At 36.4% G+C, this 18,532-nt stretch overlaps 1 protein-coding gene across 2 annotated transcripts in view; it reads left to right on the forward strand.

Annotated features, from left to right (window-relative positions):
* Nucleotides 1-18,532, forward strand: part of PIK3C2A (phosphatidylinositol-4-phosphate 3-kinase catalytic subunit type 2 alpha) — a 102,430-nt gene that overhangs the window by 79,346 nt on the left and 4,552 nt on the right. For both annotated transcript variants that reach the window (XM_025894336.2, XM_025894337.2), the window contains 12 exons: nucleotides 1,085-1,177; nucleotides 3,114-3,243; nucleotides 7,174-7,310; nucleotides 9,672-9,841; nucleotides 10,948-11,104; nucleotides 11,730-11,839; nucleotides 14,380-14,587; nucleotides 15,780-15,904; nucleotides 17,433-17,550; nucleotides 17,636-17,708; nucleotides 18,051-18,160; nucleotides 18,245-18,370. In XM_025894336.2, coding sequence (XP_025750121.2) covers nucleotides 1,085-1,177; nucleotides 3,114-3,243; nucleotides 7,174-7,310; nucleotides 9,672-9,841; nucleotides 10,948-11,104; nucleotides 11,730-11,839; nucleotides 14,380-14,587; nucleotides 15,780-15,904; nucleotides 17,433-17,550; nucleotides 17,636-17,708; nucleotides 18,051-18,160; nucleotides 18,245-18,370 — 1,557 coding nt within the window. The remainder of the gene's footprint in view (nucleotides 1-1,084; nucleotides 1,178-3,113; nucleotides 3,244-7,173; nucleotides 7,311-9,671; nucleotides 9,842-10,947; nucleotides 11,105-11,729; nucleotides 11,840-14,379; nucleotides 14,588-15,779; nucleotides 15,905-17,432; nucleotides 17,551-17,635; nucleotides 17,709-18,050; nucleotides 18,161-18,244; nucleotides 18,371-18,532) is intronic.

Consider the following 18,532-nt stretch of genomic DNA (forward strand, 5'->3'; position numbering starts at 1 on the left):
CTCGATCCCAGGACCCTGGGACCATGACCTGAGCCGAAGGCGGACCCTTAACAACAGAGCCACCCAGGCGCCCCTACCTCAGTATATTTTTAGTTAATCACCTTTCCTGAAAGAAAAAGCAATATAAAATTATTTGCTGTCTCAAAATAAATTATTTTTTACTATGGTATAATAGCTACCTTGTAGGCATATGTTGTAATTCCAGTCACTGATAGCATTTTCTTTTCCTCCCATGTGAATGGTCAGAAAGACTCTTCCCAGGTTTATAACACTTTTTAGAGCCATCAAAAAGTAGTTGAATCATCAGCATTGAGTAATTATATTTCAAACGGGGCCAGTAGTTATACAAATAGTGGATTTTCTCTTAATGAATTCAGCAAAAGCAACCAATTAATTCATCCATTAGTGTTTGTGGTTTTGAAAGGCTAGGGTACAAGTATCCATAAAGGAGTCTTTGATTTCTTTTTAAGTTGATATATGGCTTCTCTTTCCTGAAATTTAACAGTGGGTGCCTGAGTTGTGTGTCATTGGCAGGGGCCACGGGGTCACATTTTCTCCTTGGGTTTTGTTGTTTCCCTTAATTGGTCTATCTTAAATTAGTTTTTTTAACCAGTTTCATTTTAAAATAAGATTTGATCTTTGCTAATGAAATTTTTAAATTTAGTGTCACTATTTGATTGCATGGCTAATTATAAATTATAAGAGTACCAATATAGAAGTAGAGGTCTCATCCCAGATCATACTGCTTTAGAGGAAAGAGAAGAATATACAGAATTTTGTGCTCTGTTGAGGAATTAAGATGCTTTTAAAGCTCAAACTTCTAATAACTTTTGTCTCAAATTTTTAAGGTTTTGCTTCTCATCTAGAGAGTAGTAGATATTTTACTTACGCTATGTTTAAGTTTCAAAAAGTATTTTTAAATACCTCTTGTCTGCTGGATGATCTAAAAAGCAATTCACATGTATTATTTCATTTGCCACAGTTCAGAAGAACAAGTGAAAGGAGAAATGCTTAGGACAAAAAATCTTAAACCCATTTTTATTCCATTGTTATCTTTCTAATGCGTAGCATGTTATATTTGTAGTCATGTTCCTTCTTCAGTTCTAATGCTGTGCCCCTAAAAGTGACAATGGTAAATGCTGATCCAATGGGGGAAGAAATTAACGTCATGTTTAAGGTGAGCAAAATAAGGTTACTTTGTTTTTATTTTTTACTTTTTTTAAGATTTTATTTGAGAGAGAGAGAGAGAGAGCACAAGTGGAAGAGAGGGGCAGAGGCAAAGGGAGAGGCAGACTCCCTACTGAGCAGGGAGCCCAATGTGGGTCCATCCTAGGACCCCAGGATCATGACCTGAGCTAAAGGCAGGCACTTAACTGACTGAGCCACCCAGGCACCCCAAGGTTACTTTATTTTTAAATGGTATTTTAAAAATTATTTTCTCAAATTCCTTTTCCAAATTGCAAATGTAGTTTTATTTAATATTTAATTAAATTGAATAATGTGAAAAATTATTGCTGATATAAACTGTTCCCAGGAACAAATGCAACTCTGGGCTAGAGCTGCTACTTATGGCCATGCTGGTTGAGCTACATATGGCAGTCGTAACTTCAGCAGGCAGTGCCTTTCACACAGATTATGATGTGAATGGTACCCCCTAGAGTTGTGCAGCGTTAAACTGCAAAACCGTGAGCAATGGCACTGGTGTTTGGAAACATATAACTTACTGTGGGAAGCGGTAGGAGTGGAATACTACAGAGTAACCTATTACCAAAGTTCTGTGTGTTGTGATCATAATTTGCATATTTTTAAGAAAGAATGGAGAGTTTCAGTTAATTCAATGCGTTCAGTTAGTGCAGGCTCATATATATATATACACACACATATAAAAGATAGCTCAAGAGAAGATATCTTTATGAATACATATAAATGTGTATGTATGTAGGTATATTCTATATATGTGTGTGTATGTATATAGCACGTTCTCATAACTCAGTCTGGTTCTGGACTATATTTTACTGATGTATTTGCCTTTTCCTAAAACCATACCATCTGTTTGAATACAGAAATTTTATATGTTAAGTTTTAATATTTGTTAGGGCTAATCTCCCCTAATTTTTTTTTTTTTGTAATTTTCTTGACTGGTCTCAAAAAATATATTCATCATTATGTGTTCTAAGGTTATTTTATCCAATTTAAAAAAGAAAATGAAAAATTGATGTGATTCCAGTTAGAATTAATTCATTTTGGGAGGGTTAACTTTTTAAAAAAAATTTTTTTAAGTAAACTTTTGTTTTTTTAAAGATTTTATTTATTTGACAGAGAGAAACACAGTGAGAGAGGGAACAGAAGCAGGGGGAGTGGGAGAGGGAGAAGCAGGCTTCCCATGGAGCAGGGAGCCCGATGCGGGGCTCGATCCCAGGATCCCGGGACCACGACCTGAGCCGAAGGCAGATGCTTAACGACTGAGCCACCCAGGGGCCCTTAAGTAAACTTTTAGAGATAATTGTAGATTCAGTCTGTTGTAAGAAATTATACAGAGATCCTAGGTATCTTTTTTTTTTTTTTTTAAGATTTTATTTATTTGACACAGAGAGACACAGGGAACACGAGCAGGGGGAGTGGGAGAGGGAGAAGCAGGCTTCCCGCCGAGCAGGGAGCCCGATGCGGGGCTCGATCCCAGGACCCTGGGATCATGACCTGAGCCAAAGGCAGACGCTTAACGACTGAGCCACCCAGGCGCCCAATCCTAGGTATTCTTTACCCAGTTTCCCTCAATGTAACATCTTGCAAAACTATCATACAATATCACAATGAGGATATTGGCATTGATGCAGTCAAGGTAAGGAATATTTTGATCATGACAAAGATCCTCCGTTTGTCCTTTTAAAAAATTGAATATGATTCACATACCACAAAATCCAACCTTTTAAAAAGTGTATAGTTGAAGAAACTGAGACATGAAGAGGTAAAGTAATTTCCTCTGGAATGCTGTAGAAAAATTTCATCTCATTCTTCACTCCTTCCACCATTTCCCCTTCCTCCTGCCTTTACAATATGTAACATATTAAGTCTTTTGGAAAGGTACAGGTTTCACTTTGTTTCTTGATTTCAAGGTTGGTGAAGATCTTCGGCAAGATATGTTAGCTTTACAGATGATAAAAATTATGGACAAGATCTGGCTTAAAGAAGGACTAGATCTGAGGATGGTAATTTTCAAATGCCTCTCAACTGGTAGAGATCGAGGTAAGTCTCTCGGCTCAGTCTTGGTGTCTTATTTCTTTTCTATGAACTTAGCTCAGAGTATACCTGTCCTGAGGGAGTCCTGCTGCTGGTACACTATGATCTCAGTTGTTTCTTACTTTAATTTAGTGTTACTTTACTGAGTTATTTGTTCACAATTAAATAACTCATTGAGTAGCCCTAATAAATGCTTTGCAGTAACCAGAGGTTCCCATTGATTGACTGAACGAGGATTTTATGGTCTTTACCTTTTAATTTAAAATTAAGATGTCTAAGTTAAACCAATTTTGATTTCATTTCTGCAAAATAAAATAATGGTTTCAAAAATTTTTTCTACTTTAGCACGGGCTTCATCTTATTATTTTATTGAATAAGTTTTCTTCCTTACCACATATGTTTAGTGTGAATAGTAAAAGCACTACACACAGAAATATTGTGATAATTAAAAGATAATGAATGTGAAACACCCCAGTATGTGATATGTATTAGATACTCAATAAATTGTAACCATTATCATTACTCTTATTCAACAAATGTTTGTTGTTGATCTACAATCTACAAAATGCTAATAACATGTAGTGTTTATATTTAGAGGGAAGCAATTAAAGACATGTAATTTGAAGATGCTTAATAAGCTAAAAGCTCTAAGAATTTTTAAAAGATATTTATTTATTTATTTATCAGCGAGAGATAGTGAGAAAGAGAGCACAAGCAGAGGGAGAAGCAGACTCCTCACCGAGCAAGGAGCCTGATGTAGGACTTGATCCCAGGACCCTGGGATCATCATGACTTGAGCCGAAGGCAGACACTTAACTGACTGAGCCACCCAGGAGTCCCTAAGAGCTCTAAGAGAATTAACAAAGGCAGTGCCATGGGGTTTTAAAGGAGGGAAAGATCATTTATAGTTGGTGGAAATGAGAAATGCTTCTCAGATTCTAATCATAGACACTAGAAAGTCACCTGAAAAATTATCTAGTCATCCTTATAATATTTGCCATTCATTTTATGCTTAACTGCCTATACCGAAGGAAATTTACTGCATTTCAATGTAGTCTTTTCTATCTTGGATATCTCTGATGGCTGTAGAGTTTTTTCTTGATGAACGGGAACTGACTCCTACCTACTACTCCTCCTAACTGATGTCTTCTACCCATCAGTTCCAGTTCTTTTAATAGACTTTCATATAATTCAGTCAAATCCTTCTTTGTGATGACAAATATTGTGGCCTCAGATCCTGAGTTCTAAAATCTTCAGCCATTTCTCATATATGACTTTAGATTACCTTATTATCTGATTGTTCCCATTGTAAAGGGCTCAAGTGATCCAGTCTCTGAGAATGGCACCTGAATTTTGTAGAATGCAAAGTAGGCAAAGTGTTGCACACACAGAACTTACTCACAAGTAAAACCATCATACTAGCTCCTGCTAAATCATGTCTTGGCCATTCTGTACTTGTACATTTTGTATCTTAGACCCAAGTATAGGACCTTACCTATTAACTTTCTTGTTATATTTGATCCATTATTTTTCAGCCTCTTGGATTCTTTTTAAAATTTGAGTTTTGTTATCTGTCATTGAACCTCTTAGTTTGTGTCATGAACTGATTTGAAGAACATATATTCTGTAGCTTCTGCTAAGTCATTGAAAAAATATGTTTACTAAGAGAGGACCAAGGACTGGGGCGCCTGGGTGGCTCAGTTGGTTAAGCCACTGCCTTTGGCTCAGGTCATGATTCTGGAGTCCTGGGATCGAGTCCCACATGGGGCCCCCTGCTCAGCAGGGAGTCTGCTCCTCCCTCTGACCCTCCCCCTTCTCGTGCTCTCTCTCTTTCTCTAAAATAAATAAATCTTTTAAAAAAGAGAGAGAGAGGACCAAGGACCAACCCTTGTGTCATGGTACTAGAGACGTGAGATTTCCTTTCAGGTGATTGCTAAATCTTTAGGTACATGGGTACTTCATTGTGTTATCAACTACTTCACATTTCTCCATTTTATCCATCAGGACAGTATGAGAGCCTTATCACTTTCCTGTCTCAGTTTAGGATGTATCTTGTCAAAAAGGAAATCAGGTCAATTTAAGAATTCTTGCTGGGAAAAAAGGATTCTTGTTGGTTGGGGGTTCCTGGGTAGCTCAGTCGGTTGCGCCCCTGACTCGGTTTCAGCTCAGGTCATGATCTCAAGGGTTGCGGGATGGAGCCCCACATCAGGCTTTGCACTCAGCAGGGACTCTGCTTGAACATTCTCTCTCTCTGCCCCTCTCCCCACTCAACATGCATGCACTCTCTTGCTCTCTCTTTCTAAAATAAATAAACCTTAAGAATTCTTGCTGGTTGGGTGCCTGAGTGGCTCAGTCGTTAAGTGCCTGCCTTCGGCTCAGGTCATGATCCCAGGGTCCTGGGATCGAGTCACACATCGGGCTCCCTGCTCAGCGGGAGGCCTGCTTCTCCCCCTCCCACTCCCCCTGCTTGTGTTCCTGCTCTTGCTATCTCTCTCTCTGTCAAATAAATAAATAAAATCTTTTAAAAAAATGAAAGAATTCTTGCTGGTTAAAAAAAAAAAATTCTTGCTGGTTGTTTTTCATATAAATCTTGTAAATGGAAGTTGTTTTATTAAGTAACATTCCTCATTGAGAGCCTACTATTTCATTAGCTTGCCTTTTCTGTCACCACACTTATTTCATATAGTTGTACATCCTCTTTCTTCTTACGGCATTCCATGTAACTTTGGAGGCAATCAGATTCCTCTTGTTTTTTATGTTGTTTCTAACTGATGGTTGAGTGCTTACTTTGTGTCTTGCCCTGGCCTAAGCTTTTCATTTGTGTTATCTCACAATTATCCTTATTTTTCAAATGAAATCACATCCATGTCTTCTGTGAAGTTTTTACTAGTATTTCAGTGTTTCTAGTAATCTCTCACTTTTTCAGGCTTAATGATTGTCTTTAAATATTCACCAGACATTTACTGGTGTATCTCCCCACCCTCCACCCCGGATTGATTTTAAATTCCCTCAGGGTAGGGACCATATCTTACATAGCGAGTAGTATATTGTATATTTTATGAACTTTGGTCCACTGTTTTAGCACTTAGTAATTTATATGTATGCATAGTTGATTATGAAATTAAAACTTGTATGTATATTAAAAATTTGATTAAACGTAGTCATAGAATCAAGGTACAGGAACTCATTGAAAAAGGATGTCACTGTGAACTCTAAACTAGACGATGCAACCAAAACAACGTAAAAGATCCAAATGAATTCATTGTTCATTGTGTGACCAGACGACTAGGATTATAACCTGGCCCTGCCTACTTTCTTTTGGGGTGGTCTGAAGGCCTTGGCCAACTTGTTTTCTTCCAGTCCTTTGGCTGAAGCAGGTCTCTGTGTCCTTATCTTTTATTTTGACACCAGTGCATCTCCTTGATTTTGAAAATATATAAAACTAATTTTTTAATTACAGAAATACGTGCACATAGTAAATGTAGCATGTAGTAGAATTTATCTGAAAGCACTAGCGGGGGGCAGCAGAGGGGGGCAATCTTAATCTGTTCTTCCCTTTGAAAGGGCTTAGTGTACTCTGAAACACTCCATAATTGCCCAAATACATGATCAGAGTAAGTTTATTAACTATGTAACTTTATTAACTAAGTCAGTATCATCTAGTTTGTAATTAAAATTATTATTCTTGGGGGGGGTGTAGTCACATGGTTGTATAGATTATGGAGCCTCAAAGTCAAATTCAACTGTTATATTTTGGGTACTTCTGAAAATAAAAAATTTTCATTGCTCAAATTTTCTAGGATGGGCTGCCAGACTTGATTTTTTTTTTTTTTAATAACTCCTGATATCTTATTTCAAAGATTGAAAGCTGTAAGTTTTTTAAAGGCTTACTTTTGGGGAGATATTTTTGCATAGCTTAATGTTTTGTTGTTAAAGGTATGGTGGAGCTAGTTCCTGCTTCAGATACCCTCAGGAAAATCCAAGTGGAATATGGTGTGACCGGATCCTTTAAAGATAAACCACTTGCAGAGTGGTTGAGGAAATATAATCCTTCTGAAGAGGAATATGAAAAGGTGATTGGCAAGTCTCCTTGTTCCAGATAACTTTGTCAAAAATGTATTACATAGGTCATAAGTGCTTTCATTTTCCAGCTCTGGTTACTAGCCATGTAGTCTTAAGTTGTGAAAACAGTGTCTTTCTCTAAGTTAAAAAAAAAAAAATTATATATATGTTTATGTATAAACAGTGCATTTAATGGTAAGAATCTTGAGTGAAACCAATGCTAAATTACCCCCCAAACATTCCAAGCATGCGTTTAGAGGCCAGCAAAATAGGGGTATTTTTATGACCCAGAATATTATATTTCACATAGATCTTGGGAAAAGTTATGGAAATGAGTAAGAGTGGCTGCATTGTGTGGAGGTTAGAGGAAAATTATGGCCAGACTCTCTGATCTTGAACTTAGCACCAGGTATTGAGCCTTAGGCAAATTATTAACCTCTTTTGTGCCTCAGTGACCTGGGATATGAAATAGTATACATTATAGTATTTTAGTATTTTTTTTGGTATTATAGTACATATTATGGCTGTAAAAAATAATAGCACTACAAGGCTATTGTGAGAATTAGTTGAGTTTATATAGAAAGCCCTATACAGAGTAAATTCTGTAGTTGATAGCTGTTATTGGAAGTGTCAGTTTTTTGTTTTAGCATACTTTTGAATTCTCTAACAGGAAAGGGCATCTCAGGGTGCCTGGGTGGCTCAGTCATAGTGTGTGCCTTTTTTTTTTTTTTTAAAGAGGGAGTGCATGTGAGTGCCCCAGTGGGGGGGAACGGTAGAGGGAGAAGGAGAGAGAGAATCTTTAAGCAGACTCCCCACTGTGCGGAGCCGAGTACAGGGCTCAGTCCCACCACCCATGAGATCATGACCTAAACTAAAACCAAGAGTTGGACACTTAACTGACTGAGCCAGCCAGGTGCCCCATGACCTTAGGGTTGTGAGTTTGAGCCCTATGTCAGTGGGGGGTGGGGTGGGGAGTGGAGTTTACTTAAGAAAAAAAAATGGGGGAAAAAGGGAAAGGGAAATCTCTTAGGACTTAAGGCCTCTAATGATCCTAAATTGGCCTAAGAAAGACTCAAGAACACTTTTTTCCCCAAGAACATTTTCAGTGGCAATGTAAGGAGATCTCGGTTTTAATGTCATTTGCCGGCCTACTATATGTCAGGTCATTAATATATTTACAGATACATACCAGTTCTGTCTGTTGACCTAAGAAAGTAGAGGTATTTTGCCCTTTGTTAGTCTTTTAAACTGTTTAAGTTTAAGATCACTGCCTTTTCTTACTTGTGGTGTGGGGAAAGCAATGCAGCAGAAGCCAATACTTGTTTATAGTAATGTTGGCTCTTTTGTGGTTCTGGGAAAGTGGTTTGACACAAAATAATTGTCAAGTAACACACATTGAGTGCCTTTTATGCATTTGACTCTTAATGCCCTTTACTAAGAGAATATAACAAAGGAGTCACATTGCTTGGGGTGAATCTTTGGTCTGCCACTTAACAATTACGTGATCTTGGGCAAAGAACTTCTATGTTTCAGTTTCCCTCATGTAAAATGACAATCATAATCAGACTTATGTCATATAGTGTGCATATGCATGCGTGTGTGTGTGTATAGGTGTGTAGAAAGGGTGTAGTGCCTGGTTTGTAATAAGTGCTGTGTAAACATTTGCTCTTACCATCATCAGTGATGATTTCTGGGGAGTTATGAACATGGACACATAGAGCCATATGACCGCTCCATTCAGAAATGTAGTTTCTTGAAAATAAACTAAATGCACATGCTTTAGATAAAAATAATCATTATATACGTCTTGCTGCATCCTTCTATATGATGCTGTATTAGTAATTTATTTTGTGAAAAGACTGAAGTGAAAGATCTCCAGCTTTGAAAAACTTGGAGATAAGTAGTCAACAAAACACATTAATTATATTATTATATGTTTAAAAATACAGGCTGGCTTTCTTCATACATGCCCTCCCTATATAAGCCAAAAAAGGGAAAAATATTCTTTTATTCAGATTAATCTTTGTCACAGTGTTACCACAACTTGTACTAAATAGCAGAGCCTGTGAGGAGCAGAGTTCCACAAAGATGATTCTTAAAATATGTTCAAAGGCAGCGTGTACCAAGTAGGGACTGGCAGTATCTGCCTGTTAAAAGACAATACCTAGAGATATGGGGCAGTAACCACCTTTAGAAGGGTGTTTTGTTTTTGAAATACGACAAGGCTGGCTTTTGTTACCATAACCTAGTTTATAAGTTGTTGAAAAAGTGAATTACAATACTTTTTTCAAAGGGTGATGAATTATAATCTTTATAACCTGCCTCCTTTAAAAATAATTTTTTTCTAAAATAATTTTATATCTTTATTATAGGCTTCTGAAAATTTTATATATTCTTGTGCTGGATGCTGTGTAGCCACCTATGTTCTAGGCATCTGTGATCGACACAATGATAATATAATGCTTCGAAGCACAGGACACATGTTTCACATTGACTTTGGAAAGTTTTTGGGCCATGCACAGATGTTTGGTAGCTTCAAAAGGTACTAATATTGTTGTTGTTGTTGCTAAAGAAAAGGGGGCACATTTTTTTTTTAAACAAGTACCCCAGGGGATGCCTGGCTGGCTCAATCAATAGGGCATGCAACTCTTGATCTTAGGGTTGTGAGTTCAAGCCCCACTTTGGTGTGAAGCCTGGTAATGCTAAAGATGTTTTCATTTCCATAGGATCAGAATATTACTGAAGATTGGTATCTGTGTGTATTTTGAGGAACCTTTCTTTTGACACATTTAGCCATAACGTTGATTTTAATTAGTGGACACAACTATTTAAAGATTTTATTTACTTGACGGAGAGCACAAGCAGGGGGGAGGTGGGGAGCAGCAGGGAGAGAGAGAAGCAGATTCTCTGCCGAGCAGGGAGCCCAATGCGGGGCTCAATCCAGGACCCTGGGATCATGATCCAGGCCAACCGCAGACGTTTAACTGACTGAGCCACCAGGTGCCCCTGGACACAACTTATTTTTTTAAAAAGGCACTTTTTCACAAATTAATGTTCCCAAACTTGCCTCTTTTCTTGTTGTTCTTTGCCTTGTAGTTCCCACTGAGTATGATTAGGGATTAAAAAAGACCCTAAGAGATGACTTGACCATGTAGTAGATAAGAGAGAGAGAGAGAGAGAGAGAGAGAGAGAGAGAGAGAGAGAGAGAGTGTGTGTGTGTGTGTGTGTGTGTGTGTGTGTGTGTGTGTGGTAACCTTTGTTGAAATGAATTAAGGTATATTTAACTAGTTAGTGGTACATATTAGAAATGTTCCCATTTGTATAATGGCAATGAGTGCCAAATTTTTCTCTCTGTATGTTTGTAACTACTGTTTGATCTCTATTTGAATGTATGGGCTTATAGATATCATCTTGGAAAAAATTCATGTATGTGTTCTATTTAAATAATGAGATTGATTATATGATGGCTTTCCTGAAAATGCAAAATTTTTAAGTTTTAATGCAGATTCAAACCTGCCTGATTCTAAATTTCCCAGTTGGAAATTGTTATGGCTCAGATAGCTTAGTTGAATAACCATGTGGTAACAAAAGCACTATTTGAATATCTTCTGTAAATAATACTGTGTTGTGTACTTTCTTTTTAAATAGGGATCGGGCTCCTTTTGTGCTGACCTCTGATATGGCATATGTCATTAATGGGGGTGAAAAGCCTACCATTCGTTTCCAGTTGTTTGTGGACCTCTGCTGTCAGGCCTACAACTTAATAAGAAAGCAGACAAACCTCTTTCTTAACCTTCTTTCACTGGTAACTGTGTTCTTTTACAAGCCTTTAATTAATTTACATTAATGCTCTGTGTTTCAATATCTAAAGGATATTTTGGAATAAAATTTACTGTAGTTTCAAATGTCAAATATTATTACCAAAATATTAAAAAATTGCTGCTATGTAAAATATGCCTGACACCATTTATATAAAATACAAAACATAACTCAAATCTACCGTGGGGGTGAGGAGTAAAAGTAACTGAAAGCACCCTGAGAGAGTCATCTGGGATGCTGGAACATATTTTCTTAATTTGGGTGTGTTCAGATTTCTGTACTTTTTGGATATGTATTATGTTAAAAGTTAAACTTCTATTAGGATTATTGTGGCTGAACTTGATTTAAAAAAAAAAAAAAAGACTAAAAAGGTCTGGATTTCACAGGTTTTATTCCATAAACTGGCTTTGTGAGTTCCAACAATTGACTGACTTGACCTCAGTTTTTCTCATTTATAACGGAATCACTTAGATCCCTATAAGACTAATATAAATTCCTCAAAACTTTGTTTTATTTGCTTTAGTTCTCATTACTTGGCTGGCTTTTAAGGGACTGGTGGGGAACAGACTTTTAAAAAGTTCAACTCACAAACTCTTTTTCCCTTTCTATAGATGATTCCTTCAGGGTTACCAGAACTTACAAGTATTCAAGACTTGAAATATGTTAGAGATGCACTTCAACCGCAAACTACAGATGCAGAAGCTACAATTTTCTTTACTAGGTAAGGCATATTTAAATATATTAGAAAAGGCACAGAGCTTTGATTTGTTTTCCTTAGTTTAAACAAATGCTATATATCAAAAATCTGATTTTAATGGGGTGCCTGGGTGGCTCAGTTGTTAAGCCTCTGCCTTCGGCTCAGGTCATGATCCCGGGCTCCTGAGATCGAGCCCCGCATCGGGCTCCCTGCTTGGCGGGAAGCCTGCTTCTCCCTTTCCCACTCCCCATGCTTGTGTTCCCTCTCTCACTTGAGTCTCTCTGTCAAATAAGTAAAATCTTGAAAAAAAAAAAAAATCTGATTTTTAGGAAATAATTGTGATTCACAGTATTAACAAATAGTGGGTTTATCAAAAGTATATTTTATGTCAGGGTTATTTACTGAATAAATGTAAAGGATTTGCAGTGACACTTTTAAAAATTTATTTCCCTCAAAATGACTCGTTTTATTTAGTATATGACTTGAATTATAAACATCCTGTTTATGAACTATTTCTGCAAAGCATATTTTCGATAGTGCTAAGTACAAGTTGTTTTTTTTCTAAAATAATATCTGTACTAATCTATTTTTCAGGATTTTGCCATAACAATTTTCATGGATACCATAAATATTTAAAACTGCAAACTCTGGGACACTGCTATAGTAAATTGTTACTGTATGACGTAGTACTTAAAACACACATACTAATTTTTGGCATTTGAACTTGTCATTTTTGCTTTGAAAGCAGATCTTCCTGGCAAATACGTTCTAAAAGTCTGGTGACCAGATTGGTCACTATCTAGTGGTACCACCTCATTATTATGCCACAGCAGGGAGGACCCATGAGCTCATGTTCTTTTTTTTTTTTCTTGCCTTCTTCCTCTCAGTGGAAAAGAGATAGAAAACTGGACTGGACTTCTCTAGTCTCAAGAGTCTGGGCTGAATTGAATTGAAGGAAGCTGACTTTGTATAGCCTTCCAAACTAACCCTGATAATTTAGGTATTGATGGGTTTTGTTTTTTCAAAAGAGATTCATTGGTTCCTCTGGGGAAAACTATATGGTAGGCATGTATTAGTCTGTTTGAGCTGCCATAACAAAATACGATAGATGACATGGCTTAAACAATAGACGCTTATTTTCTCTTACTTGTAGAGGCTGGGAAGTCCAAAATCAAGGTGCCAACTCATTCACTTCCTGGTGAGGGCTCTAGCTTACAGACAACTGCCTTCTCGTTGTTTCCGCACAGGAAGGAAGGAGATAAAGAGCAAGAAAGCATAAGTTTTCTTGTCTCTCTTCATAAGAACACTAATCCGATTAGATCAGAGCTTTATCCTTAAAACCCCATTTAATCTTCGTTACTGACTCCATAAAGGCCCTATGGGGTTGGGGCTCAAACATAGGAATTTTGGAGGATACAAATATTCAGTCCATAACAAAGCAAGAACCTTTGTGTGAAGTTCTAGACTTTTCTTTTTGAATCTCTTTCCTCTTTCTGGATTTCTTTATCCTGCTTCTGAGACTTATTGTTTCTTTTGCATGCCTAAAATGTTTTATCCAAGCCTGCTTTCCAGATTTCTCACCACCAAACTCTCTATTCTGTCAAAACTTCTTTTTTCAACTGAAGGAAATGATGATTATCAGAAGGAATCTGATACCAGATTCTACTACTATTTGTTGGAAAAGATTTTATTAAATTTGGATTACTTTTGATGCTTCCTTCTATACTTGTTTACTTGTCAACTTCCCTGTTTATTAAAAGGGAGTTAAATGATCATCTTTTTTGGCATTATTCCAATCATCTTCTATCCCTAATAGTTTTATATTAGTATTAGATCCCACAGAGCTCAAGAAATACAGCATCATTTCTTGGGAGACAGTGGGATGGGATGGAATAGAGACTTTCTTGTGCTAAACTTTTTTGTTGGGGTGGAATATCTTTTCATGGGTTTTTGGCCTGAAGAACAAAGGAAATCCTTGGCAAAGTGAGAATCTGCTTAATATTTTAAAAAGGAATGAAAATGGGGGCGCCTGACTGGCTCAGTCAGTAGAGCATGTGACTCTTAGGATCGTGAGTTAAAGCTCCATGTTGGGTCTAGAGCTTACTGTTTTTGGAGGGAGGGGCAGAGGGAGATGGGGAGAGAGAGAATTTTAAGGAGGCTCCATGCCCAGCTCAGAGCCGGACACAGTGCTTGATCTCACAACCCTGAGATCATGACCTGAGCAGAATGAAGAGTCGGATGCTTAACCAACTGAGCCACCCAGGCACCCCAAGGGCCTAGAGCTTACTTTAAAAGAAAATTTATATATCTTGATTGATAGATTAAAAAAAAAAAAAAGAATTTAAGGGGCTCCTGGCTGGCTCAATTAGTTGATGGAGTGTGCGACTTGATCTCAGGGTTGTAAGTTTGAGCCCCACGTTGGGTGTAGAGATTAAAAATAAAATCTTAAAAAAATTTTTTTAAAAGGGAATGAAATATTTTTGTCCTTTATTATAATGATCAAAGAACTGAACATGTTTTCTCATGAATATTTACTATTAACATATTTTCTGATTATTTTGTAGGCTTATCGAATCAAGTTTGGGAAGCATTGCCACAAAGTTTAACTTCTTCATTCACAATCTGGCTCAGTTGCGTTTTTCTGGTCTTCCTTCCAATGATGAGCCCATCCTTTCATTTTCACCCAAAACATACTCGTTTAGACAAGATGGTCGAATCAAGGAAGTCTCTGTTTTCACTTATCATAAGAAATACAACCCAGATAAACATTATGTAAGTTTGGTTTTGGTATTTGTAGAGACTCATGCATGCATTATTGTTTTTTTCATACTTCTTTCCTCCGTGGAGTCCAAAAATAAATAAATATTTGAGGAATCCCTAATTGTTTTTTGGTATTTATTTCTTGGTAAATTTGCTTCCAAACCATGAGGGACAAATGATACTCTTCCTTCCAGAGACAAGGCTTAACAGGTGGTGCTATTTTGCTTTTCCTCTTTTCTTCAATTTGTTCTTAATCTTAAGGTAAAGCTTGCTCATTGTAACAAATTCAACCTGTGTAAAAGCACATAAAGTCTTCAGTTCTCATTCCACTTTCTAGGGATGAAGTATTATTAAATAGACCCACACACATAAAATTCATCTTTGAACAAAAACAAGATCTTTAGTATGCTTCCCACCACCCCATGGATAGCACTATTATCTGTTTTATTATTGTTTTTCACCCTTGTGCTAATATTTTTATTTGGAAATACTTTGCAGCACAGTCTTTAAATTTTTGACAAACTGATATTTTAGAAAGCAACTTTATTATTTTGATTTTCACCTATTGTCAATTTTTGTAAGTTTATGTAGTATTTTATCCTAACACCATTTTATTGAATATTCCATTCTTCCCCCAATGATTTATAATAGTATATTACATTATGTTGTAGATATTATAATGTTAGCATATTTAAAATGTACTAAATTTATATATATCCGTGAATTTATTTCAGGTCTTCTCTAGATGAATACGACTTTTTTCTATACCAGTATTTTACTCTAAAGTACTGTGACTTTATAATACTTTAAATATCCAGTAAGACACATTTTCCCTCATCCTCCTGCCACCATAAATTTTGCCTTTTTCATTTACTCTTAAATGAACTGATTAATGTGTTCATTGGAAATGTACTAAATTCATAAATTTCAGGAAGTACATTTATTATATTTAATCCTGGAAATAAATGACTTTTACTTTCTAGTTCTTTATATATCTTACAGTGGTTAATATCACTCTTAGATACAGTTAGATGTCTATAAATACAATGACTTTTATGTATGCTGTTTCCTCTCCGTGACATATACATTACTAAGTTAAAAGCACTTGGACTGCATAGAATGGTCAAGCTCTAAATTTTCTGTCGGGAAAGGTTTTTTTTTGTTTGTTTTAATCTAATATGTTTGGGGTGTGGTTTCTTTTCAGATTTATGTAGTCCGAATTTTGAGGGAAGGACAGTTAGAGCCATCATTTGTGTTCCGGACTTTTGATGAATTTCAGGAACTTCACAATAAACTCAGTATTATTTTCCCACTTTGGAAGTTACCAGGGTATGTTCCCATTTTTGTACATTAATTCTTTTTTTATAGGAAACAATTTCTTACCAAGTGTCGGTCAAAAGCTTTGTGTAAACATTTAGTAGGATACAATGGACCATGTGTGACGTATTTTCCTTTGTATCACAGGGCTTGATAAAAGTACTACACATAGAAAAGGAACTATAAGGTTTTATTGAATGAATAAACAGTCAATAGGGGGCGCCTGGGTGGCTCAGTCTTTAGGCATCTGCCTTCGGCTCAGGTCATGATCGCAGGGTTCTGGGATCAAGCCCCGCATCGTGCTCCCTGCTTGGTGGGAAGCCTGCTTCTCCCTCTCCCACTCCCCCTACTTGTGTTCCCTCTCTCGCTGTGTCTCTCTCTGTCAAATAAATCTTTTAAAAAAAAAAAAAAAAACTGAATAAATGATCAAGATCCTAAACTTAAAATTGGGGATTTTCTAGTTTTCTAATTTCAGTTGAAGCTTTTTTTTTAAATCATACCAGGTTAGGTAAATCGTTACTTAAACTACCTTTACAGTGAGATCAAGGAACTTAGTTGAATCTTATAATTTGTTGTCTCTACCATAGTCTGCAACATAAGATAATAATTTGGAATCTTGGTTTTAGAAAAGTCGGATTTTAAGTCACTGCTGAAATAATTACAGCCATACGAAGCCTCTCTAAAAAATAATAAGCTGAGGCATTGAGACCGTTGGTTAAAATCTTAGTACTTAGTTTTGTATCTGTTACCCTTTCAAAACCCTTATTTTTAACATAGCTAATGACCAATAGATTTTCTGTGTCGGGTTGCTCATATTCTTCTGACTAGATTTCAGAAGTAGAGTCAACAAAGTGTGGTTATCAGAGTTTATTTCCACATGCAGTATCATTTTTTATTGGCAGCAAAATAAGCAGAGTTAAGAGTATTCTTGATTTGGGGTGCCTGGGTGGCTCAGTTGGTTAAGCGACTGCCTTCGGCTCAGGTCATGATCCTGGAGTCCCGGGATCGAGTCCCGCATCGGGCTCCCTGCTCAGCAGGGAGTCTGCTTCTCCCTCTGACCCTCTTCCCTCTCATGCTATCTCTCTACCATTCTCTCTCTCAAATAGATAAATAAAATCTTAAAAAAAAAAATTATTCTTGATTTGGGCCCTCTGTCACTTACGGACACAGTATTGACAGGGTATGGGACTGATATCAACAGTAACTGTGGCTGATTGAGTAATGATTATTTTGGAGGATAAGATATGCATAAAATATTTGTGAATGGATTAATCTTTAGAAAAATATAGTAGAAAATAAGTAATAAATAGCAAAATAGTGTCTCTTTTGTACCAAGGTTTATAAAAGGCTAACAGGTACTTGAACTATTTCATCTCCAGTACTCTGAAAAGAAATTACAAAAATTTACTTTCTAGATTAAGATTCCACTTTGTATTTATATATTTTTAAAATATATATATTTCTAAATAAATATTGTGCTTAATTCTATAAATACTTCCAAGTGAAATAATTTAAATCCCACTTGTGTTTTCTTTTGTAGCTTTCCTAATAGGATGGTTCTAGGAAGAACACACATAAAAGATGTAGCAGCCAAAAGGAAAATTGAGTTAAACAGTTATTTACAGAGTTTGATGAGTGCTTCAACAGATGTAGCAGAGGTGACTGTCCTAATTGAAAAAGAACATACTATTTTTTGTGCTACATGATATTTAAATTAATAATTTTTTTTCTCTTCTATCTTAGTGTGATCTTGTTTGTACTTTTTTCCACCCTTTACTTCGTGATGAAAAAGCTGAAGGAATAGCTAGGTCTGCAGGTAAGATTATTTTTTTCTCCTTATCGATCATTCATGGCTTCCCTATGATTTGCAAGTTACCGTTTCTCAATGAATGTGGTAGAGTGACAGTGGGGTGGCTATACTACAGTGGGAATGAGAGGAGGGTATTCCTTCTAAGCCCATCAATTTCTGGATAAACATAATTTTCCTAATAGAATGTGATTATTAAAGACCTATAAATCAGTGGCCTACTAGGTTATTTACCTTTTCCTTTCCCTATCCCATATATGATGATCCTGGAATTAAAGCAAAAATTGTTTTGTCATAGTTTGTATCACTGGGAGCAAGATAAAATAAAGATGAACGTATTTATACTTTCAGATGCAGGTCCATTCAGTCCTACTCCAGGCCAAATTGGAGGAGCAGTGAAATTATCTATCTCTTACCGAAATGGTACTCTTTTCATCATGGTGATGCACATCAAAGACCTTGTGAGTGATTATAAATAATGATTGTAGAGAAAACCTATACCTTGGTAGGAAGCATTACTATTAAGGGAAAACTTTTCTTTATAGGTTACTGAGGATGGAGCTGACCCAAATCCATATGTCAAAACATACCTACTTCCAGATACCCACAAAACATCCAAACGGAAAACCAAAATTTCACGAAAAACTCGGAATCCAACATTCAATGAGATGGTAAGTTAAAATCATTTCTAAAGATGTCCTAGATTTGTTCTTTTGAGATTTTAAATTTTAAACACTTTAAATTTTTAGGTACCAGTTGCAGAACTATTTATCGTACTAGTAAACCCAATCAATAGCAATCCAGTGATGATTTATCAAAATGTTGCGGAATTA

This window comes from Callorhinus ursinus, unplaced genomic scaffold (assembly GCF_003265705.2).
Source record: "Callorhinus ursinus isolate GAN/ISIS: 27379988/994484 unplaced genomic scaffold, GSC_fseal_2.0 scaffold49, whole genome shotgun sequence".
Lineage (NCBI taxonomy): Eukaryota > Metazoa > Chordata > Mammalia > Carnivora > Otariidae > Callorhinus > Callorhinus ursinus.